This window comes from Pelodiscus sinensis, chromosome 2, assembly GCF_052426305.1.
Source record: "Pelodiscus sinensis isolate ZL-2025 chromosome 2, ASM5242630v1, whole genome shotgun sequence".
Classification (NCBI taxonomy): Eukaryota; Metazoa; Chordata; order Testudines; family Trionychidae; genus Pelodiscus; species Pelodiscus sinensis.
This window is the reverse complement of record NC_143053.1, coordinates 69,127,329-69,153,193: the sequence shown is the minus strand read 5'-3', so window position 1 is coordinate 69,153,193 and position 25,865 is coordinate 69,127,329. Positions and strand designations below refer to the sequence as shown.

Genomic DNA, 25,865 nt, shown 5'->3' with positions numbered 1-25,865 from the left:
TGGAAATACATAAGCAACCTGACTGCATACCTAAAATGGGTTTAAGTACCAGTGCATCATTTCTTCCTCATTGTAGTAATTTTTCATTTCAATTATATCATTGTTTTCCAATGAATGAATGAATATGAACAGACTGAAAATGGAAATCAAACACAAATGAAAGCATTTCCATGAAAAAAATAAGTTTGAGTAAGCATTAGCCAAACAAAAACTATTTTATTGCAACATTGTCCCAATACCAACATATGTCAAAGACAACTGATGCATTTTGCATTTCTACCTTTTTATTTAATGTAAATGTAAATTCAACAGTGTAAAATAAATCCACATATAAACAGAAAAGAAACCATTTCAGTGACTCCCATAAAGATACATACTGAATAATCATGGCAAATCATCCATTGTCTATTTTATCAAGTATACAATAGAGTGAAAAACAATGCAAAAAGTCATTCTTCGAAAGCATCCTTTATAAAGGTCTCAATGAAAAGATGTAAAATTATATTTAGTAACTTCGAACTCTTGAACATATGGATGCTGATTCTGGAAAAATAACACAAAGTTCTCAGGCTACCTGGAAAGTATAACATCTTGATTTTTAGATTATTTAAACTGAAATTCCATCTAAAACAAAATATTTAATGAAAGATAGTTCCAATAGCTAAGCCATTGCAAATACTCCATTATATCATATTATAGGAAAATAGCTAAACTATCTCTTACCAGTTTTTCTTATTGTGAAAATAAGGTCAGGAAAATAAAAGCAAGGTTTTTCTTTTTTTAATTTATTCATGCTGAGACTTTGCTGTGGAAAAAAAAAAATCCATGCACTGGTACAATAGGCCTTTCATCAAGATGCCTTTTCAACATTACTAAGACATACTTTTAAAAATGGTAAATGAGGCATGAAATGCACCATCAAAAAATCAGTGTCCAATCTGTAGCAGGACTATACATTATCTCACTGTTGAAGTTGGACACAATGTTTAATTTGTTAATGAGTATTGGAAAACTCATTATGAGTATTTGATAGCCAGATATTAATTGCACTGGTGAGGATTTTATCTTATGTTTAGGTTAAATGGCTGATGGATTTAATAATGAGTATTACCACAAAAGTAAATATATTGCGCAGAATTTTTTTTTCTAAGAGGAATGTTTTCCATTAGGTCCAACAAACAGATGTTTCCAATAAAAGTGGCTTTAACTGAATATCATGCCTAGTTCGTAAACTGCATTCTCCATCATGGCTATGCTACAATACACTCAAAATATTAAGTGGGCAAAAATGAACAAAGCACTCCATCAAGCCAAGAAGAAAACTGCAAGCAACTTCACCAAATGGGAGGAAAGAGGTGGAGGGGAAAATATTCAAAGGAGAACTCAGTGGGTCCCAAAGTTTAAACTGCTACTCTCAATTTCCAACAGATAGATATAAACAACTGTGAATATTTATGCACTAAAAAGAGATGTGTTCAGAAACAAATGTAGGGCCAGCACAATTCTGCCTTCTCAGAAAATATGTAGATGAAATAGAAAATCCACTTACTAAAGTGCATTTGCTGAACAAAATCTACTATTACAGCTATCCAAGTAAGCAAGACAAGCTATTCATATTCTATTCTATTAAAGTAGTAAATATAAATCATTTTAATTCTAAATTACAATCTTTGTTACCAAATATTGTGTCAACACTGTGATTTTAGAAATTGTCTTAAAATCCTTGAGAATGAGGAAATGTCTCTATTTATAAATACTGAAAATGTAATACGGAGTTAAACAAAAAGGGTTATATTAAGGTGTGTGGGGTTTTTTGTGTTTGTTTTGTTTTGTTTGGATTTTTTTTGTTTTTTGTTTTGTTTTTTGCTTTATATTCAACATGATATTCCCTTAAGGCTCTGAGAGAAATGGTCACTTTCCTCAAGATCTTTTGGCAAAAGATATAAATACAATAGTAGCAGGGCCACCTGACATTTCAGAACTTGCATTTTTGTCTTTCATTAAAGCCAACTCATTCTTGCCTGTATACAGTTATTGCACTTGTGTATTTCTTGGAATACATTTATATCAACACAGTAATAATGACTGCAACAATGTCATGGTAAAATAAATGTTTTAAAGGGTACAGTTTCAAGATTATATGAGAAATGCTTGTGTTGTATGTTTAAAACCTTATGCAGACAACTGTTATTCAAGTCAGAATGCATTTGTTCAACAGCTATTTTAGCACATATAAAATTTCACTTACCCTTCTATCAATACAAATCTGTTAAAGATCAAAAAGGATTTACCATGCCAAGTCTTGATTAATGCTGCATACTGCTTTGGAATATTTTTCTATCAGAGTTAAAATTGTATTTCTCAAAATTTAAAGAAAAATAATTTTTTTAAAAAGGGATTCTGTACTACTGAATACAAGTCTTTGTAGCAAAGTTAAGACAGAAGTTACAATTTATCACTGTACTTCCGTCTTGTTGAAAGACTAATGATATATGTCCATCTATTTCTTAATAAATGCTACATTTTTCAAGAATAAAGGAGCTATCAGTAGGCATTGTTTCTACTTAAAACAAGTTACTTCTCTCTGTAGTATGTCAAGTATGCTTTTAAAGAATCAGGTAACGGTAGACTCATAATTTTTTCTCTCAATAAGTTTCGAGGAGGCTCCTCTGGCTTCAAGGCTTCATTGTGATCTTTATCATCATCATCTTTGTTGTCTTCCTCCATCTTTTCATCCTCTTCACTGTCTAGAGGCTGTGGAATGAGCTGATTGCCTACAAACACATAAGTGTTAATCCTGTGTCTACGGCACCTCCTGCGTTTTCGTTTTGGTGGCGGTTTTTGAGGGATACCCTTGGCTTGCATCTCATCATTTATGAAGTTTCTAAGAGTGCGTCTAATGTAGATCCGAGCTAAGTCCTGTAGATTCCGAACAGCACAAGGGGCTAAAACAAAAAAGAAAAATGATACATGGCCTATTAGTGAAATTGTTATTTTCTAAAAGAAACTTCTACAGAAAATTAAAGTATGATACTGAACAGCAAAGTGAAGACTTAATATATACACATATAAAAGGCAAAGTTTAGCAATCTTTGACAAACCATGCATCAAATCAGTAAACTTGTGTGAGCTGAACTTAATTATGGTTTTCATGAGTGCAGCGTACCTAGAGAGAGTTTGCATCTAAGTTGATGTGCTCAGATAGCCAAGCAGAATTTCATTGACTCCACACAGACAGCAGGAGGAAATATAAGCCCTTTCCTTCATGACTAGGGTGCCACTACATGCCTAGAGCAATGGCTCCTACTCCTGGGATTAGAGAAGGACCAGGTTTTTGATCTGCTGTGTGCAGTGCACTTGTTGCTTTTTTAGGACAGGAAAGGAATTTTTCTTATGCTGTCAGATTGGTTTAGATAGGTGGTTTCTTCCCCCCTCCTCCGCTTTCCCCACAGCTCTTCAGTGACCTCCCCAGTGGGTTGGGAGGTAAAGTTCACCCTGTCCCAGCTTGATGGGTACCCAGTAAAGGTATTATTCGATAAAAGTCCTGCTTCCCTGATGAACCAGAACTGAAATTGGAGTTATGGAAAGGCCTTCCCTAAAAAAAGGAGAGAAGGAGCTCCAGAAGTCTTCTCTCTGTATCAGATAACCTCTTTTCCCTCAATTCTTGTACAAGGGGAGGAATGTGGGTTCCCAGCAATAGTTTTGGGACAGCTCAGGAGTGGATGGGATAGAGAAGATGGCAGTTCTCTCTTCTATCAAGGCAGAACACATTATGAAAGAAAGTATGATCTGCACTGGACAAGTTATGGATGGATAGCTTCAACTTTATTTAATTCAATCTGGAAATGAGTTAAACCACATCCCTTATGCCCTGTCTTTCTTCCTGCACAGCTCGGACAACACAACACAAATAGAAAAGTTTCAGGTATGGAAAAATAATATGGGGAAGAGGCAATGTTGATTAAAAAAAAAAAAGAACATGTTTCTATATGCTCCCAATACTGGATTTAAAAAAAAAAAAAATCAAGCAGCCAGATACATTTCAAAGCCACTTCCTCCAATATTTAGAGATGCAAATGGAGGCTTCAATTGTATGCTAAAAATGGAATTGAAAAGCATAATATTTACGATATTCTAGTATTAGCAGCAAAGATTTTAGTCGAATATCTGGAAATTTCAATGCCAAATCTTCTAAAAACCCTCTAAGCATTTTAAAAGAACAAAACCAATAACAATCTTTTAAAAGATGCATTTGTTAAATCGCAAGCTTATTAAGCCCTGCTTTCAGGCTACATTAATAGAGTTGTAAACAAACTATAAAAGATTTGGTGGATAAAGAATATGAACTAGAGACATTCTTACCATAAATGGGACTAAAAATTTAGAGAGCCCTACACAAATCATAGGAGAAATGAACTATTAGATAAAATACTGAAACAAATGTCAAAGGTCCCAAGAGAAATATACAAGCCAATGAGCTCTCAGCCTTCTTTCTCCATAAAATTAGTAGGATGAAACAACACCTAAAATCAAAATCATCCAATCCCAAATACACAAAATCAGATATTTTATTATTTCTGCTAGTAGATATACACAAATTATAATAATCCCTTCGATTTCCCAGAGGAAATAAAGATATTTGTAAGGTCCTGAGGATTTAAAGAAAGTTCCTTCAATCATATCAGCAATCATTTATCTTAATTATCACCTATGAGTGGTAGAGCTTTACAGACAGGCATATGTGTTAGTAAGATAAATACATTATCCCTCATGATTCCATGCCAATAGATTTTTTAGCTCCAACTACTTTAATGCAAAAAGGGGAAGTCACCAAGTTTTACAGTTTTGCAGACTCAGTTTGCTACACTAAATGTAGATTACAAACTCCTTTGCAAAGATTTATTTAAAGGTGTGGAACACTGATTGTGCACTTGAATTTAGTTTATAAGAGGTCAGTAAATCAGTTAACACCAAGCACCCACATAACATTTTGGCTTTTAGAAATTCAACTGTAGATAAGAGAGTCAGACCCTAAATAAGCTTTCGATGCTGAGAAAATGTATGGCTGGCTCAAATGGGAGCTTGTTTTTAAAGCTTAAATCCTAGCAATAATGGACTTTGAAGTTGTATAAGAAAAAATGATACACCATAATCATTTTCACTTAAAGGTATTTCTTCTATAGACATTTGAAAGGAGGAAGTTATTTACCATTAACTGGAGGTTCTTTTTGATGTGTGGTCCCTGTTAACAAAATACAGGACTAAGTAGCACTTTAAAGACTAACAAGATGGTTTATTAGATGATGAGCTACATTAAAGTGCTACATAGTCCTGTATTTTGTTTCAGCTACACCAGACTAACACGGCTACATTTCTATCACTGGTCCCTGTTAGTATTCCAAACGTTCTTGTGTACACGTTCCACGCACTGGAAAGTTTTCTTAGCAGCCTCTTTTGATTTGCATGTTCAACCCTCGTGCTCATAGGCAAGGGTTATACAGATTAGTGCTTCTCCTGTGTCTTCCTTACCACTAAATAGTTCAGCAAGCAAGAGGGGATGGCGGGTGGGTAATGGAATACAAATAGGTACTACACATCTTAAAGGGGCTGCAATTACAGATAGTTTACCTCCTCTTCTTTGAGTGATGGTTCCAGTATATATTCCAAATGTGGGTGAGTAGAAAGCAGTGATCAACATAGAGGTGTATGTGAGAGGAAGTAGAATTTGTAGTACAGCAGGGCCCACAGTGCCATCTATAGCCAATGCTTGGATGATGACATTATGGGATGTGAATATGTGGATGGAGCATCATGTTGCCATGAAACCTCCGCTAGGCAGCCCAAAGTGGCTGCCTGCACTCACTAGCATAGAGTGTGCTGTGACTCCATCAGGCAGGAGGTATATTGGATAACATGGAGCATTTGCAGCTGCACCCGGAGATCTAATTGGAGATTCATTGGGAGGATAGGGATTCACTCTAGGATCAGTCAACAACTGCTACAAATAGTTTTGGTACTGTGCAAACGAAACAGGCTAGAAGACTGTAGAATGCAGTGCACAGGTGATGTTGAAGGACTCTGTCCACATGGGAGGCATATGGCTTGGGGCTGAACATAGGCACTGATATAGGTGGAACTCTGACATTTTAGGAGGAATTTAGGGTGTAGCCATAAGGAAACTTTATCATTGTGGAACACAGTGAGAGTAGGGCGGCTCAGGCATCTTGACCACAAGTTATGGTCCCTATTACCAAATGGTTCATCTATGTTCATCTCAAAGCTATATATTTTATCTTACATATACCACCAGATGTTATCCCAGTAAGACTGGGGTCTTTTACAAAGGGTTTTGAAAGATGGGAAGCGTTATATTGTATAAGAGTACTAGTTACTATTCCATTCTCATGATCTTTAAGCCAGAGAAACAACCTTACTTCATTGTAAGGAAGAATAAAGCTAGACATACTCAGACCTGAGCCAAATTAGTAGTCAATGTTACCCCCAAAGAGCCACAACACACTGTGAACAAGAGGGGAAAATATTTTATACAGCAAATAAATAACTTAATGTAAGTTGGTAACTTAATTCATTAATAAGATTGTAAAGGCATCCTGATTGGTTGTTAATTAAATTACACACTGTTTTACTATAATGTGCTGCAAAGAGCCACTTGCAATTTGAGAGCCAGTCAGAGTATCACTTTTCTCACCTTCCAAATTGGCTTAGATAAGTGCAGCTTATCTACATACTCTCACTGTATCCGAACGGGCACATCAAGCTCTCCTCTTGTAGCATGTGTTTTCCATAATAATATATAAAACATACTTATCAGTAACTACCTGTCCCATTCATTGATTATGTCTCTTCTCTTGCTCCTTTTATAAATCGAGCAACTTAAAATTTAAAACGATGCCTTTTTATGGAAATATATATATTTTTAAAAATGTTCAAATGTTGCTCTGTACTGATTTTATTTACTGTGACTCAAAATTATATTGGGCAAACACCACTTGTTTAAAAATTGGTAACTATAAATTGCAATTTTTTTAAGTCTATTTAAAAAAAAAAATCTTTTCTGCTCATGACACTGCTTCCTTTAAAAGTATCTGGAAAATGAGAAGAAGCTTTCCTCTCTTCCTGTACCTCTAGGCAGGAAAGAGGATTTGAACAAAATGTATTTATATTATGAGAACTGAAGCAGAGTTGCAGAAAGAGCCTGTCACGTTACTGAATTTTAGGGAAACAGACAGATCACTGCTGCACCCATGCGGGGAGGGGGGAGGAAGGTGTTGGCCCCAAATGTGGGACAATGGGGGCCATGTGAGGTGTTGAATAGAATCTGCTTACTTCCTTCTGATTCTATATATGCTATTCATGTAATTGTATAATGTCTGTGTGAGAAGTTATAAGCATGTACTTTGTATGGGTACTGAATGTTTCTCTGTATGTGGTTGAGCAATGAGCAGAGCTTGGCCTATGGACATGCTAATGAGCAAGTCTCTATGGAACAATAGCCCTCCACAGGCCAAGGATACACCTCAAGAATGGGGAGTGATACCAAAGGGCTACCAGCAGGGAACACAGGGATAGGCCGCTGGCCAGGTGACCTGCCAAGAAGAGATGGGGAAGAAGGTATAAATATGCCATGTGGATGACTCCACCTTGGTAGTCAGCTCAGCTCTTCATCCCAGAAGCAGCAGTACAGGGATCAAAGAGCCGGAAAGAACTGTGGACCTGTCCTGACATAGGATGTACATCAAAGACTTTTAAGCCAGCAGTTATAACATCTCTGCTAGAAGCCTGCATCGAGAACTGGGAGATTCAATGCATGTAATGTATGATACTTTAACAACCTTACTCTCATGCTTCTCTTTCTGGTAGTAATAAACCTTTAGATGTTAGATTCTACAGGATTCGCTCAGCATGATTTGTGGGCAAGGTCCAGAGGGTAAATTGACCTGGGATCTGAGACTGGTTTCTTGGAACTGGACAGAACTTGTTCGGGATAGGTGAGATTGGGCTCTAAGACCTCTCACCTGTGTATGAGACCCAGGGCTATCTGTGGCACAGATATTGCTGGGGTGTCGGAGGGGTTCTGTTTGTGAGGCTTCAGGCAGGCAGCTGAAGCGCTGTGTGGGACTGGTTTGTGGCCTATTTGGGAAGGTTTCCAGTCTGGGGGCTGTAAGGAGCCCCGAATTTGAGCAATTCACCCTGAGCAGACACCCTCAGCTGTGCCCAGACCCGGCCCGGTCCGTCACAAAGCCTTACCATCCAGGGCAGGGGTGGGGAACCAAAGACTTGAGGGCCGAATCTGGCCCCAGGCTTGCCTGGATCCCACTTCCTAGGCTGAGGGCTTCCTCCCTCTTCCCCCTTCCCCTGCAACAGGGAGCCTGTGTCCCTTCCCCACTTCCCCAGAGGAAAGCTGGTGTAAGGAGAAGAGAACCTGAGCCTCATGGGCCAGTCAGGCCAGCCAGAGGCTGGATCTGACCCATTGGCACTGCCTCACAGGGGGAAGAAGAGATTCTGCGTGCTGCCACACCTTCTCCTCTCCCCAAGGAAATGGAATGGCAGTGCAGCAAAGAACTGGCTAGAGGCTTTTCCCCTGTCACTTCGATTGGCTGTAATCATGGATAATAGGAGCAGTGGAGAGCAGTGCTTGGGAGCGCTAGGGAATGTGGAGCCATGTCCCCAGGGAGTTGTTCCAGGTAAGTGCTCCCCTCCTGCCCAGACACTCCTGCACTCCCTTCCATCTCCAGGCCACTTCTGCACCCTTCCCACCATCCCAGACCCACACACACGGCAACCCCCTCCTACATACTGAACCCCTCATTTTGGGGCCCTATCCCAGAGGCTGTGGGGCCCACAAAATCTACTAGCCTAGGCTCCCGCTAGGCTCTGGTGGGTTAGAGGAATATGGGGAGTGTCTTTTTGCTTCTCAGTCAGGGGTCATGTCAGTGAGATAGGTTTTTATTTCCTTTGGCTTCTCACTTTTGTGAGTTGGCCCCCAACTGATTTTTTTGTGGATCATCAGCCCCCAACCCAAAAAAGGTTCCCCATCCCTGGATCTAGGTAATGTGACTGAATTCGACTGAGCACTCTGGTAAAAAAGATAAAGTAAAGTGTGTAAAAATGGCTGAGCAGAGAAGGGTTAACTGGGCACTTTTGAAAATAACACTAGGAACTTATAAGAATCTTTACACATCTAAATAACTTTAAAAAATCTGGGCCAAAGTGTTGGAATTAGAAAGAAAATCCCAATCCAATTTAATGTTCATTAAGTATGTCCATGTTCCTGAAATAGTCTGTCCACCTTCTCAAAACACAAACTTCAGGGAGGCCCTTCCACTTGGGGGAGAAATCCAATTTATACAATGTTTCACTGCTACCAGAAAGACACACACAGGGTATACATTCACCATTCACTGCAACTTCAAATACAAACAGTGTGTGTTTATTTGTGCTTAGTCAAAGTGAACTTGGCTGACTAGTGGTGACGTCAAGAAGAAGATTTGCAGGCTGTCCACAAGAAAAAGGAGGGAGGCCCAACAGGAAACTTGCTGTATGGCTTTAATTTAAAATATAAAAAATAAACTTTATTGGATTCAGAAAGATTTGTGACTTAGTGATGCTGAACACAAACAAGAAATTTTATATATCAGAACTAAGACTGTTAAAATCAGGCTTATCATATAGTCGGTACAATTTGTATCGACTATACGATTAGTCGACAGGACCACTCGGCAGACCCCCAGAGAAGGTAGATCAAGGAGCAGGCTCAAGTTGGGACTGAGCAGTCCCATCCCATGTTGGCTCTGGAAGTCACACCCACTACAGCGCTGCATTTTAAATGTAGTAAGAACATTCAGGCTCTTACTACATTTAAAATGCAAAGGTGCAGAGATCAGCATGAGCCAGGAATACTAGGGTCCTGGCTCCCATTGAGTCCAGCAGTCCCTGTTTGCGGCGGACAGCCCTGTCCTGCCACAAACAGGGGCTGGTGCTGGAGCAGCCTCTGTTCACGGTGGCTAGGGCTGCTCTTGGGCAAGGGGCTGATGCCGGAGTAGCCTCTGTTTGCAATGGAGAAGTCTGGCTGCCACAAACAGAGGCTGCTCTGGCACCAGACCCTGTTTGCAGCAGGCAGGGCTGGCTGCATACAGGGGCTGCTGCCGGGAGTAGCCCCTGCCCAAGGCCAGCCCTGGCTGCAACTAACAGGGGCTGCATGGCAGCAGTAGCCCCTGTCCTCAGGGTGGGGCCCAGCTTCCCACTGGGAACCTTGCAGACAGGGGCTGCTTTTCAGCAGCCTCCCCTATCCTCCCCTTCTACCACTGATAGAGGCAGCAGGCAGCACCCCAGAGAAAGTGCTGGGGAGAATTGGCTTTCAAGCCGGCTCCCCTCAGGACCAAGTCCTGTTCCTGCCCCTTGCCTTTTACTGGGGCAGCAAGGGGAGGGTATCACAGGGAGAACAGGGCCAGCAGGGACTCAAGCAGACCTCTGCTGATGCCAGTTCCCATTGCAGCTGTTTGAGCCTTTGAAACAGAAAAGAGCCCAGTAGGGGCTTGTGCATTTCAAAGTCTGAAGCTGCTGTAGTGGAAATGGCTTCTTCAGTCCCTGCTCGCACCACTTCCCCGCTGTGCCCCTGTCCACCCCCCAGGGACATGGTGCTGCTGGCTTCCCCCAACACCAGCTCCTGCTTCCCCACCTCCCTGCCTCTCTCTGATAGAGGAATCAAGGGGGGGCAGGGGAGCAACTAGTCAAGTCACTACTCAACTATCTGATAAGTTAATGCTTATCGGATCACTGATTAGTCACTTACATCCCAGATCAGAACCAGAGAGACTCACAGCTTTTCTGTTGCACTATGTGCAGGAATACCAGCTCAGTTACAACAAACTAGATGTGCCAAAAAGCCACAACCAGATGATACTCACGCAGTCCCACGGTATCACGTTTGCTGTTGTCATTCCTGTTGGGTTGTATTAGTGGAGCAAATGAAACAGCAAGAATGTTTTTACTTTCCCAAGTGTTCTGTCCTGTTCGCAGAATTTGTGTTAGCTGAATGAAAAAAACCCAACAAAAATATTAAGACAAAGTTCAGCAGTTAAATAAATGGTTTCATTTGCTTTTTTTTGTTTTTTTTTTACACCCACCATTCTTCAATTTGAAATAGTTTACAACATTGCCATTTTAATTTGCTTCAAATGTTCTCCTGCCAAAGCTGAATTTTATATACATTTCCATTTTGTTATGCTCTGAAAAAAGTAAAAGTGTTAGCATGTATTTATGCTTTATTAACAATGCCCTTCTGGTAACTTTTTTTTCAAAGTTCAAATATTCAAATTATTTACATTTAATATTAATGTACACTAACTAAGAGAGCAGGGCGAGATTTAGAAAGATTTAGTACAGTTTCATCTTTGTTTGCATGATCATAATTGAAAATCCTCAGCTGCCTAGTCACATTCTATATCTAACCATCAGATTACTGAGCAGATAACTACACATCTCTCTCTGCTAGGTATTGTTAAAGATGTTTTATTGGTGTCTGAAAAATAGGAGAAATGAGCACACAACTCTATTATTAAGTTAACCTAGCAGAGCTTTCTTTGGCACTAGTCCAGACTGAATGCAGCAAGTCCAAGATCATGATAATTCTCACGGTCTCCAGTATTCATAATTATTAGCAGAGTGTATTTATATAAATCTGTAATCTTCCACTTAAATATATCTATATAAAGAATATTTACTCAGTAAAACATGATATTCCTATTAATTTAGAAAACATCCAATTATGCTACCTATTGATATATTTTAATTATACACATTTTAAAAAAATGTTTTGTTGTTGCTTATGATGAAACTATGCAGCTTCCATATGGAAACTTCATAAGTGAGAACTGTTAATTAAGTACTAACACGCATACTAGTCATTAGTTCAAACATTTCAATAAAAAGTTGTCTACAGAGGGACAGCAACTTCAACTATAGAGGGGATGTCACTTCAACCCTCTGCCCTAGTGTCCCCCATCAGTAAACTGGAGATAATGATGCTTACTTTCTGTCTGAAAAGCTCTGAGATCTATTGATAAAAATGATAAATAGGTGCTAAATATTTTATTTTATTAAATTACACTTCCGACTGAAAATATTACTACATGTAACAGCTAAAATAACAATACCTGAAAGAAAGCATTAAAAATTCAGTTTTGTTAGTTTTCATACTTTGTGCATTTGGCAGCAGTGGAGATTTTTGCTGTGTTTTCCTTTTATACAATAGGGAAGAGAAAATAATTTTTAAAGAAAATACCAAAGTTTTTTTGTTTGTTTTATAATCAAAGATGTTTTGGAGCAGGTACAGCACATTAAGGTATTTTGGGTGAAATCCTGGCCCCACTGAACTCGATGGGAGTTTTGCTGGCACCAAACATTAAAAAAAACTAAGAGATGGGGGAAAGCTGATTAGTGTGGAGATGCACGTAAATCGGATGGAGACTTCTCTTAGAGGAGAATCTATTGATAGAGATTCTCTAAGCTATAGTCAGAAAGAGAGGAGGGGAGAGGACAAACCATGAGCCAGAGCAGACAAACAACCGCATATAAAGGAATCCAATGAATCAGGGAAGGTCAGACAAATAAGCAGTGGCAAATTTTTAAAGTGCTTCTACAACAAATGCTAGGAGTCTGACTGATAAGATGGGTGAACTAGAGTACCTCGTATTAAAGGAGGAGATTGACATAATAGGCATCACTGAAACCTGGTAGAATGAGGAAAATCTGTGGGACACAATCATACCAGGATATAAAATATATCGGAAGGCTAGAGCAGGTCAGGTGGGTGGCGGAGTGGCACTGTATGTGAAAGATAATGTAGAATCAAATAAAATAAAAATATTAAATGAATCAACATGTTCAATAGAATCCCTATAGATAGTAATTCCATGCTCCAATAATAAGAAATTAGCAGTAGGGATATATTACCGACCACCTGACCAGGACAGTGATACTGACATTGAAATGCTGAGGGAGATTAGAGAGGCTACCAAAATAAGAACTCTAAAATCCCCCATTATTATAATTATCCCCATATTGACTGGATACATGTCACTTCAGGAAGAGAGGCAGAGATAAAATTTCTCAATGGCTTAAAAGACTGCTTCTTGGAGGAGCTGGTACAGGAAACCACAAGGGGAGAGGCAATTCTCGATTCAGTCCTGAGTGGAGCGCAGGATCAGGTCCAGGAGATAACAGTTACAGGACCGCTTGGGAATAGTGACCATAATATAATAACATTTAACATTTCTGTAGTGGGAAGAACACCTCAGCAATTCAGCACTCTGGCATTTAATTTCAAAAAGGGGAATTACACAAAAATGAGGAGGTTAGTTAAACAGGAATTAAAAGGCACAATGACTAGAGCCAAATCCCTGCAAGCTGCATGGAAACTTTTTAAAGATACCATAATAGAGGCCCAACTTAAATGTATACCCCAAATTAAAAAACATAGCAAGAGACCTAAAAAAGAATCACAGTGGCTTAACCACCATGTAAAAGAAGCAGTGAGGGACAAAAAGGCATCTTTTAAGAAGAGGAAGTCCAATCCTAGTGAAATAAATAGAAAGGAACATAAACACTGTCAAATCAAGTGTAAAAATGTAATCAGAAAAGCAAAAAAAGATTTTGAGGAACAGCTAGCCAAAAACTCAAAAAGAAATAACAAAATGCTTTAAGTATATTAGAAGCAGGAAGCCTGCTAAAAAACCTGTGGGTCCCCTAGACGATCGAGATATAAAAGGAGCAATCAAGGACAATAAAGCCATTGCGGATAAACTAAATTATTTCTTTGCTTCAGTCTTCACGGCTGAGGACATTAGGGAGATTCCCAAATCTGCACCATTCCTTGTGGGTGATGAATCTGAGGAACTGTCCTGGATTAAAGTGTCATTAGAGGAGGTTTTGGAACAAATAGAAAAACTTAATGTTAACAAATCTCCGGGACCGGATGGCATTCATCCAAGGGTTCTAAAAGAACTCAAAAGGAAAACTGAAACTGCTGAACTATTATTGGTGGTTTGTAACCTATCCTTTAAATCGGCTTCCGTACCTAATGACTGGAAGGTAGCCAACGTGACACCAATATTTAAAAAGGGCTCTAGAGGCGATCCTGGCAATTACAGACTAGTAAATCTAATTTCAATACCGGGCAAATCAGTCGAAACAATAGTAAAGAATAAAATTGTGAGGCATGTAGAAGAACATAATTTGTTGGACAAAAGTCAACATGGTTTCTGTAAAGGGAAATCATGTCTTACTAATCTATTAGAGTTCCTTGAAGGCATTAACAAACATGCAGACAAGAGGGATCCAGTAGATATAGTATACTTAGATTTTCAGAAAGCCTTTGACAAGGTCACTCACCAAAGGCTCTTGTGTAAATTACATTGCCATGGGATAAGAGGGAAGGTCCTTTCTTGGATTGAGAACTGGTTAAAAGACAGGAAAGAAAGTGTAGGAATAAATGGTAAATTTTCAGAACGGAGAGAGGTAACTAGTGGTGTCCCCCAAGGGTCAGTCCTGGGACCAATCCTTTTCAACTTATTCATAAATGATCTGAAGAAAGGGGTAAGCAGTGAGGTAGGAAAGTTTGCAGATGATACCAAACTGTTTAGGATACTCAAGACAGAAGCAGACTGGGAGCCAAACTGAGTGATTGGGCAACAAAATGGCAAATGCAATTTAATGTGGATAAGTGTAAAGTAATGCACATCAGGAAAAATAACCCCAACTATACGTACAGTATGATGGGGGCTAATTTGGCTATGACAAATCAGGAAAGAGATCTTGGAGTTATCGTGGATAGTTCTCTGAAAACTTCCACACAGTGTGCAGTGGTGGTCAAAAAGGCAAATAGGATGCTAGGAATTATTAAGAAAAAGATAAAAAATAAGACACAGAATATCTAACTGCCCCTGTATAAAACTATGATACGCCCACATCTTGAATACTGTGTACAGATGTGGTCTCCTCACCTCAAAAAAGGTATTTTGGCCTTGGAAAGGGTTCAGAAAAGGGCAACTAAAATGATTAGAGGTTTGGAACGGGTCCCATATGAGGAGAGGTTAAAGCCACTGGGACTTTTCAGTTTAGAAAAGAGATTGAGGGGGGATATGATAGAGGTCTATAAAATCATGAGTGGTGTGGAGAGGGCCGATAAAGAAAAGTTATTTATTAGTTCCCATAACAGAAGAACTAGAGGACACCAAATGAAATTAATGGATAGCAGGTTTAAAACTAATAAAAGCAAGTTCTTCTTCACACAGCATGTAGTCAACCTGTGGAACTCCTTGCCAGAGGAGGCTGTGAAGGCTAGGACTATAACAGAGTTTAAAGAGAAGCTAGATAATTTCATGGAGGCTGGGTCCATAAAAGGCTATTAGCCAGGGGACAGAAATGGTGTCCCTGGCCTCTGTTTGCCAGAGGCTGGAGAGGGGTGGCAGGAGACAAGTCGCTTGATCATTGTCTTCGGTCCACCTTCTCTGGGGCACCTGTTGCTGGCCACTGTCGGCAGACAGGCTACTGGGCTAGATGGACCTTTGGTCTGACCCAGTATGGCCGTTCTTATGCTTTGGACTTCAACTGGACCAGAATTTCACCTTTGTCTCAGCACTTTAAAAAAAATAAAATAAAATAAAATAAAAAAAAAGCTAACCAGATTTCGAGTTAATGCAAATATAGACCTTTGGATGTGAACTGGCCAACATAGTCTGACATAAAAAACAATGCACTCAAACAACCCTTAGGATAACTTTTAAAAAAGACTGTAAAACATCTTCACACTCACACTGTACTTCTATAGTTGAAAAGACAAGGACCATTGGTCAAAAAGCAAGTAGATCAAGTCTATAGTCTACATATGAGACAAGCATTTTTGTCAAAACGGTGTGATTCTTATATTAAAACATAGCAAAGGAAATGGTCACTGAATTACCTGATCTTCTATGGGCATAACCAGAATGCCTCCAACTTTCAATAAAATTTTCATGTAGTTCTCATGATCTTTCTGGACCCCAGCTCCACAATAGATCCTGTCATACTGATGACTGTCCGATGCAATCTCCAGACAATTACCAACCACAAATGCAGGTTCACAGAATTCAAATCTGAGGGGAGAGGAAGAAGGAAAGAAAGGGTAAATATTTCAGAATAGAGGTCTGTTTTTAGACATAAATTTAGCTAAATATAATAAAACTGCAATTTCACACTTTTGCTCATTTGTAATTAACATATTTATAAGAGCACCAGCACGCTTAATTGTATTAGATAAAGAAACAGAAGACATGACTGAAATATATCAATGTTTGTCTGTGCATATCAATTTACATCAGTGGTGGGCAATCAGGGTTCTATGTTTGGCCCACAAGACTTTTTGTTTACCATTGCCCAAGCAGAGGGCTTCCAAATTCTGCTGGTTTCTGTCTGCAGTTTTTTTTCCTACCAGTATTATTAAAGTAACACACTCATAAAGAAAGAGCATATGAAGTGACGTGTGTGCTGATTGCACCCAACACTGACTGCTACTTCCACATCCAATCACAGTGCTGTTGTAGTTTAATCGGCACACCCTGCATATCCTACTTAAAAAAGTTCAATTAGCAAAACTATCCAATCCTTGGTTATGACAATCTTGTAGCCCACTGAGATGAAGTAGGGCCACTCATGTGGCCCATTCTCAAGCCTGGTTTGCCCATAGCGGATTTATATTGTCAAAAAAGAATAGTGTATTTTTCTAAATACAGGCAGTCCCCGGATTACATGGATCCGACTTACATCGGATCCTTACTTACAAACGGGGTGAGGCAACCCCGCACTAGCTGCTTCCCCCCAGCAGACCAGGGAGACACGAAGCTAGCGCTCCCCCAGCAGACCAGGGAGACGCGGAGCAGCTTTTCTCAGCAGACACCTCTGCTTGAGAATAAAGGACTGAGGGAAGTGAGATGTGGGAGAATAAAACTGAGCTCTGGAGAAATGTTTGGCTAGAGTTTCCCCTACAATATGTACCAGTTCCGACTTACATACATATTCAACTTAAGAACAAACCTACAGTCCCTATCTTGTACATAACCTGGGGACTGCCTGTACAATCATAGATGCCTTGTTAAACATTTAATCAAGTAGTAAAAACTGAAACACAAAAAGCCCCTTTAAATTACTGTATTTATTCACATGTTATGCTCTGGATGTTGCACAAAAATGAAAACAATTCAATAAGTCCTTAATTTTAAACTACTCTCCTTTCATCAATCCCTAAATCCAGCTTTCTTCCAAATAAAAAGGAAAAAGAATGTGGGAAAACGTGTTTTCCACTGTGTGCCCTGAAAGTCACCAACTCTGGTTCTCACAGACCAAACAGAAGAAAAAAAGTGATACCTCAAATGACTGCTTCGTGGAGCAGTTGGTTCTGGAACCCACAAGGGGAGAGGCAATTCTTGATTTAGTCCTAGGTGGAGAGCAGGATCTGGTCCAAGAGGTAAATATAACTGGACCGCTTTTAAATAGTCACCATAATGTAATAAAATGTAACATCCCTGCAGTGGAAAAAAACCTTTACAACCCAACACTGTGGCATTTAATTTCAGAAAGGGGAACTACATACAAATGAGGAGGTTAGTTGAACAGGAATTAAAAAGGTTCAGTGAAAAGTAAAATCCCTCCAAACTGCATGGAAACTTTTCAAAGACACCATAAGAGAGGCCCAACTTAAATGTATACCCCAAATTAAAAAACACAGAGGACCAAAAAAGTGCCACCATGGCTTAAAAACCAAGTAAAAGAAGCAGTGAGAGATAAAAAGGCATCATTTAAAAAATAGAAGTTAAATCCTAGTGAGGAAAACAGAAAGGAGCATAAACCCTGTCAAATTAAGTATAAAAATATCATAAGAAAAGCCAAAAAGGAGTTTGAAGAGCAGCTAGAAAAATCTCAAAAAGTAATAGCACAATGTTTTTAAAGTACATCAGAAGCAGGAATCCTGCTAAACAACCAGAGGGGCCACCAGACGATTGAGATGCAAAACAAGCACTCAAAGACGATAAAGTAATTGTGGAAAAACTAAATGAATTATTTGCTTCGGTCTTCACGGTTGAGAATGTTAAAGAGATTCTCAAACCTGAGCCAGTCTTTTTAGGTGACAAATCTAAGGAATTGTCCCAGATTGAGGTGTCTTTGGGAGGAGGTTTTGGAACAAATTGATAAGCTTAACAGTAACAAGTCACCAGGAGCAGATGGCATTCACCCAAGAGTTCTGAAAAAACTCAAATGTGAAATTGTGGAACTAGCAACTGTGGTTTGTAACCTCTCCTTTAAATCATCTTCTGTACCCAATGACTGGAGGATAAGTAATGTGACTCCAATATTTAAAAAGGGCTCCAGGAGATGATTCTGGCAATTACAGATGGGTAAGTCTAATGTCAGTACTTGGCAAACTAGCTGAAACTATAGCAAAGAATATAATTGTCAGACACATAGATGAACATAATTTGTTGGGGGAAGAGTCAGCATGTTTTCTGTAAAGGGAAATCATTCCTTACTAATCTACTAGAGTTTTTTTGAGAGGGGTCAATAGATGTTAGGAGTCATTAAAAAAGGGAGAGAATAAGACAGAGAACATCGTATTGCCTGTATATAAAACCATGGTTTGCCCACATCTTGAATATGGTGTACAGATGTGGATGCCTTATCTCAAAAATAGATATATTGGCATTGGAAAAGGTTCAGAAAAGGGCAACAAAAATGATTAGGGATATGGAACGGGTCCCATGTGAGGAGAGATTAAAAAGACTGGGACTTTTCATCTTAGAAAAGAGGAGACAAAGGGTATGTCTACACAGCAAAGTTATTTCAAAATAACAGTTATTTCAAAATAACAGCTATTATTTCAAAATAACTTTCCTAACATCTACTCAGCCAAACTGCTATTTCGAAATAAATTCGAAATAGCAGAGCGCTTATTTCGAATTCGGTAAACCTCATTCCACAAGGAATAATGCCAAATTCAAAATAGCTATTTCGAAATAAGTACTGTGTAGATACTTATTTCGAAATAGGGGGCCTCCAGCCTTCCCAGGGTGCCCTGGTGGCCATTTCAGCCTCAACCAAGAACACTTCTCTCCCGCCCTTTCCCCCCCCCTGGTCCCCAGAGCCTTTAAAGGGGTTGACTCTGGCCACAGTGCCTGTGCCAGCTCTAAGCCTGCCAGCCCAGAGCCAGCAGTCACTGCCCCTGACCTAGTGGCCCCAAAATATGAGCCAGCCACTGGAAGCCAGCCCTCCACCACTCCCCAGGAGCAGTCTGCCAGCTCCCAGGAGCCTGCCAGGGCCTGGAGAAGGTGGCACCTTCCTGGTCCAGGGTGGAGATCATGGACTTTATTCAGGTTTGGGGGGGGGATACCACCAACGTCCATGATCTCTGCATTAGATGGAGGAATGTAGCCGTCTATGGCAGGATAGCTGCCAGCCTGGCCACCAAAGGCCACATGCGAAGCCAGGAGCAGGTTTGCAAGAAAATCAAGTTGGTCCAGCGAGACCCCCAACTCTGAGCTTCCCCTCCCCCTTCTAGCTCCCTTCTCCCACCCTCTCTTCTCTCCTGCCTCCTTTCCCCAGTCTCACCAGTGTTTCATTCCCTCCCTCTAGTTTTGTTAAATAAAGAGAAGGGGTTACAACTAGGAAGTTAAAATGTAAACCAAAACTTTGAAAGAGGTGTTCCTTGTCCTTGGAAAGCAGAGTGGGGGGCATTCTCTAGTGCCAACACATCAACTGCTGCATCACACCTGAAGTTATAAGAAGGGCCAGCCTGCCCTTAGCTACTTTCAAATTGAGTGCCTAAGACACTCAGTGCTTCTCCTGTGCACTTTCAGGAGTTACACATAGCTACATCCTGCATAGCTTTCAAGACCCCCTTCATCAGAGCTTCAGCTCCCATAGGCTCTATAAAAGGCTGTCCTTGGTACATGGATTTCCTTTATCCTCGATCACTGTCTGGTTCCTTCTCAACTGCTCCATCAAAAGGCGCACACAACACAGCAGTTTATACGGTCTTAATGCTTTGTGCATGCCTTGAGTACTATTCTGCACTGACTGAAGTTTTTAAATGGAGTTCCAGCCTCATGGCTTTGGAAATCAGAAACAGAACTCTGGGCGACAACTTTGGGACCTGAAGTCCCAAATATGGTTAGAACCACATTGGTAGAACTTCAGAAGGTTCTGACCTTGATAATTAAATTCATGTTTACTAAAGTATGCAGATCTGTACTGACAATAATCAAAGCTTTGCAGCACATTGTTACTGAAGGGGCATACAAAATGATGCTAATTCTGGTTTAGATGGATAAATTTAAAGCTATTAACTTTTTAAACAGAAAATATGGGAAAATAAGCAAAGTGAGATGGGAAACACAAAGCTGTTTTGTTCCCTGAATAACCACATCAAATGAAAACCAAACAAACTCACTCATCCATACAGAGGGTACAATCATGGTTGATTTAATCTGGAAGGTCTCTAAATCCAGTTCATCTAAACCTACATCCAGTTGCATTAACAAGTTCACAAACATCTGCAGCCACGTTGTGAACTTGACAGCTGACTGCATCACTGGAAAGAAAATAGCTTAAATTGACTAGCAATAACAGAAGATCCTAAATGAAACACAGACAACATTCAAGACACAGCGAGCTATCCATTTCCTTAAATTAGAATGAGGCTTGGCAGCTTTCACTATTCACAGAGACACTAAGTATGATATGGCTTTCATGTTCATAACATTGCCATTAATAAAACAATCTTCTGGTTTTATAAACTGATAAGCTTTTACTTGAAGAATTTAAATAATTTATTTTGTAAAGATAGATGTTGGTCCTGAAACAGCTCAGTGCTCCTTCTTATTACTAGCTCCATGCATATCTCAAAATACTTTGGCAACTACTACAATGTTCTCTCTGAAGCACTGCAGGTAGCTTTCAAACATTTGGTATGTTTTTTGCTCTGAGTCCACTAGATTGGAAAGCAAGGCTGCAAGCAAAAGATCCAAGGAGAAGGAAAGAAAGGGAGAGTGGTTGGGACTGCTTTGTGTGTCTCCGTGGAACAGTGCATGGTGTAATATAATTCAATTAACTTCACCTTGAGGGAAAGCTGGGAGAGCAACAGGTGCATGCAGGTCCCAGCATGAAAGGGAGACAGGGGAGGAGGATGCTTGGATGCAAAAGAATAAATTACTTAGATTACAAAATACTCCATTTAATGGCATCATGGGAAAAAGCCTGAATCCATGACATAAATCTGTAGAGTCCAGAAGGCCTTGCTTGAGATAAATTGGCAGGATAACCCACCTTATATATTGGGGTAATTCAAGATTCATATTTGGCTCATTTTTATATTCTCTCAAGGACTAGAAAAACCAAAAAATAAAATAAGATAGGGAGGGAGGGTAGTCACTCATGAAACCTGTGCACGATCCCTGGAGGGAACCCTGTTCTAGTCCAAGGTTTGGGGAGAAGTAGAGGTAGCCAGTCTATATGCCTGACCTACCAACTATTATAGACCCTTTTCCATTCAGGGCTTCATTCAGGGCTTTTTCTTGCCTTCATATTACCAGACACTTCCACCAGCAGCCTGCTGTGCTTCTACTGCAGGTGACCTCTGGTCTCCTGATGGCACTGCTGGCTACTTTATCTTCCTGAAACAATTAGGAAAGGGAAGTATTTCCAAGAAAATGCAATGGCACGCACATTGGCAACATACAAAAAAAAAAATCTTACTTTTTTAAAAGAAAATAATCTCTTAGGGTGCATCTACACAGCACCCCTACCTCAAAATAAAGCGCTATTCTGACAAATCCCTTAACCATAAGGATTACAGGGATGCCGGAATAGTGCGCCCGTTATTTTGAAATATATTTCGAAATAACAGGCCCATTACAGACATGAAATTGCTTTTTTGGGATATTTCTGGTATCCCAAAATAGCCCCACTGTCTAGTCGTAGCCTTAGAGAAGTGACATGAGGAGATTCCAGACACCTTTTCAAAGTGTCTACCATAATTAGTGAAGGCAGTCATGATTAGGGACTCTTTGAAAAGTTTTGGCACACTGCAAAGGAGCCAAGGAAGGAGGGAGGGAGGGAGCTTTCCACAAAAATAGCCCAATAAGTGAGAGGCTCCCCCAAAAGAGCATTATGAACTTTTGTGTTCCTATTGGAGGAACAGACCAGTTCTGTTTTACAACACGTCTCTGATTTATGGGCTAGAGTCATCATAGGGTTGGCTCAAGGAGGAGTACCAGCAGCTCTTTATTCTTACTAGGTTTGTGGTATTTTGAAATCCTTGTTTATGGCCCAGGGTTGCAGTCTTCATCCAAATGAACTGGTGAAGGCCCTTAAGGCAACAAACAGCCTTTGTGGGATTCAGAGAAAGACATTACTATAAGCAAGGGATCTTCATCTGGTCCAGGACCTGTAAGTATATGACTAAAAGAAGCTACAAATGCCACATGATAATATGAATAAAAAATAATCATGGTGATCACTTCAGTAGTATAACGTATTGTTATGAATCAACTGCTGAACTGAGGGCTAAAGTCTAACAGAGAAAATAAAAAGCTGTCGACATAAAAAATGTCACTCGTACACAAAACAGATAAAATACTCTGACCCAGAGTAGCCTCCTGAATTGACCTGTTCTTCCTGGAGTAGGAAAAACATACAGGAACTATGAAACTAAAGTTAGAATATTAAAGAATCTGTGAGTCAAAGGAAACAGTAATGCTTACTTCCTACTGTGTTTCACCTCCTATTGGTATACTCGTTTTCTGACTCCATAAGTAACCCAGAAAACTCTTAATACAAAGCTTACAGTTTAAATCTATTTTATAAGAAGTGTAAACTTGCCCAGAGCTATGTTTAAGAGATCAAATGTTTCCCCAAATCTAATTCAGTTGAAAAAGAGTTGCCCACAAGAGGTTTAATACAAACTTTTGATGTAGTAGGAGACCAATCACTGAAACAGGGTCTCATTTAGACTTCAGTTGATAAAACCTCTTTTAGAGAAGTATGAAAACTTCTCTATTATACTTCATATGCTAAACATTAAAAAAGCATTTAGAGCTTTGCTGAGTTTTTCTTTTCCTAATCCATTTCCGTAGAGTATCTTTCCCTCAAAAGGACAAAACATACTCTACATTCAAATCACTGTATTGTACCTCCACTGCTCTTCCAATTTAAGCAACTGACAATAAACACAGAATCACTGCCGCAGCAGTTGGAAGAAGGAAACCTATAAGCCTGGTTGCAGCAGTCTCTTCTATCATAGAATCATAGAGCTAGAAGAGACCTCAGGAGGTCATCAAGTCCAGCCCCCTGCCCAAGGCAGGACCAATCCCAACTAAATCAACCCAGCCAGGGCTTTGTCAAGCTGAGACTTAAGAATCTCTAGGGATGGAGATACCACCACCTCCCTAGGTAACCCATTCCAGTACTTCACAACCCTCCTAGTGAAATAGTTTTTCCTAATATCCAACCTAGACCTCTCCTACTGTAACTTGTGACCATTGTTCCTTGTTCTGCCATCCATCACTACTGTGAACAGCCTTTCTCCATCCTCTTTGGAACCTCCCTTCAGGAAGTTGAAGGCTGCTATCAAATCCCCCCTCACTCTTCTCTTCCGCAGACTAAACAAACCCAAATCCCTCAGTCTCTCCTCATAGGTCATGTGCTCCAGCCCCCTAATCATTTTGGTTGCCCTCCGCTGGACCCTCTCCAATGCGTCCACATTCTTTCTATAGTGGGGGATCCAGAACTGGACACAATACTCTAGATGTAACCTCACAAGAGCCGAATAAATGGGAATAATCGCTTCTCTACATCTGCTAGTAATGCTCCTCACACCATACTCCTTGTTTTTCCCATAATTACTGCAGAATATTACATAAAGCTGACTATAATACAAATATTCACCTGTAATACAAATAAATGAATAAATGCTTTAAAAATGATTATCACTGTCTCACATCTTTCCATTACACTTTTTAAGACACCTAATGTGCTTACCATTGTGGTTTGGATTTTTTTTAACAGTGTTTAGAAAAATCTCGCTGCATGATTTCATATGCAATATGCCAAGAAAATACTTAGATAATGCTGGTCAGATGCCCTGCTAATATGGAGAATGTTAGCATCAGTTTATGCAATGGAATTGGATACTATCATTATGAGTTTGGCAGGACCTCCAAGAATATCAGAAATTAAAATTCCAGTTATTCATAATATAGGAATAGGAAGAATTCCTTGGTGTTTAGATGGGCACCAGCCAGAAGCGCAGATCAGAAAATAATATAATGTTCCTCTGATTTTTCATATTTGGCCAATAGCCATACTACACTTGATTTTGTTACAGCTTATTAGCAATCCATAAACACTTTTTCCCCTCCAAACTGTAGTGACTACATTTTGATAGCTTGCATTTGAAGACACAATCATGAAAAAATGTTTTCTTAATTTATTCTCTCCAGTATAACATGTCTATGAATCCAAGAGAAACCGGATGTACTTTTTTGGACAATTTCATTGGCAGTCAAAGATGCATCACAGAAACAAGGAGTTCAAGTTCATTTCTCACCTTAAAAACACGATGTTCCATATGAAACAACAATGAAATATTACTACTGAAATAAAAATTAAGCATTCACTAATTTGGAGCAATGTGTTTACTTTCAAGAAAGTAATTAATAGGTTAATTTTTGTTTCACTTGTATCCAAATTGGGACTCTCTGGTCTGGCAACATCCATGATATGGCAGGACCACAGATGTTACTGGACCAGAGAGTCTTGGTGGAGGGCTGGAGGCAGAACCCCTGTGGGGTCCAGGAGCCCAGCTGGGCTGGCTGTAGGGCGACTGGATGCCTTATTGCGGGTGTCCAGCTGCACCAGTGGCAGAGCGGCTGGAGTACCATCGGGGTCTGGTGGGGGCTATACAAGAGCTGTACAAGAAGCCAGTGGCCGGGCCAGGAGTGGAGTCAAGCTTGGGGGGGGGGGGCAGTGGCGGGGGCAGAAATGACCTCCCCTGGTCCAGTAAAATCCCTCATTCGGGACCAGTCAGGTCCCGAGGATGCTGGACCAGGGAGGTCCAACATATATTATATTATGTACATGATAGAACAAGCAAAGAGGGTAAAGAAATGTTTATTATAGAATTAAGTCCTTGATTAGAAGATAATACAAACTGGGCTAGCAACTCACTAGCTTACACCCAGCAGACCCAATCACTGAGTCTCCCTTATTACTGAGCTAGGTGAATATGGAAAGTTTCTATTTATTAGTTCTTGGACTCTAGGATGGGGTGGGCAATAATTTTTGATGGGGGGGCACGCCAAGATTTTGGAAAGTGGTTGAGGACCACACTCTTCTAGGATATTAATGGAGGAATTCTGAGGTCTGGGATGGAGACTGGGTGTAGAAGGGAAACTTGGGGGGAGGATTTTGGGATGTCATCTGGAGTAGGAGTCACGGGGGGTTGCGTATGTGGGGGGGGGACAGAGGGTTGGGGAAGAGAGGAGGTGGGGTACCAGAGGGAGGCTCTGGCTGGGCGGTGCTTACCAGCAGAAAGCTGAGGCAGACTGTCTGCTGCAGGCTGCTTGTTGCTCCACGTGGCTCCGCTCTGGGTATGAGAGGGAGGGAATCAAGGAGAAAAGGAGAAGGCATCCTACACTGCCCCTGCTCCCAGCAAAAATTCTCAGCTCCTATTGGCCAGAAACTGAGAGATTGGCCAATGGGAGTGAAGAGATATTACTGAGGGGGTGGGAATAGCATGAGAAGTCTCCCTCCTCCCTCCC

The 25,865-nt window shown here is 40.2% G+C and overlaps 1 protein-coding gene across 6 annotated transcripts in view; it reads right to left on the bottom strand.

Moving 5' to 3' along the window:
* Positions 1-196: 196 nt before the first annotated feature.
* The window catches only part of PCMTD1 (protein-L-isoaspartate (D-aspartate) O-methyltransferase domain containing 1), a 78,665-nt gene continuing 52,996 nt past the window's right edge, over positions 197-25,865 (bottom strand). For all 6 annotated transcript variants that reach the window (XM_075920714.2, XM_075920713.2, XM_075920712.2 and 3 more), the window contains 3 exons: positions 15,983-16,154; positions 10,929-11,052; positions 197-2,945 (listed from right to left, as the gene is read on the bottom strand). In XM_075920714.2, coding sequence (XP_075776829.1) covers positions 2,575-2,945; positions 10,929-11,052; positions 15,983-16,154 — 667 coding nt within the window. In that variant the 3' untranslated portion in view covers positions 197-2,574. The remainder of the gene's footprint in view (positions 2,946-10,928; positions 11,053-15,982; positions 16,155-25,865) is intronic.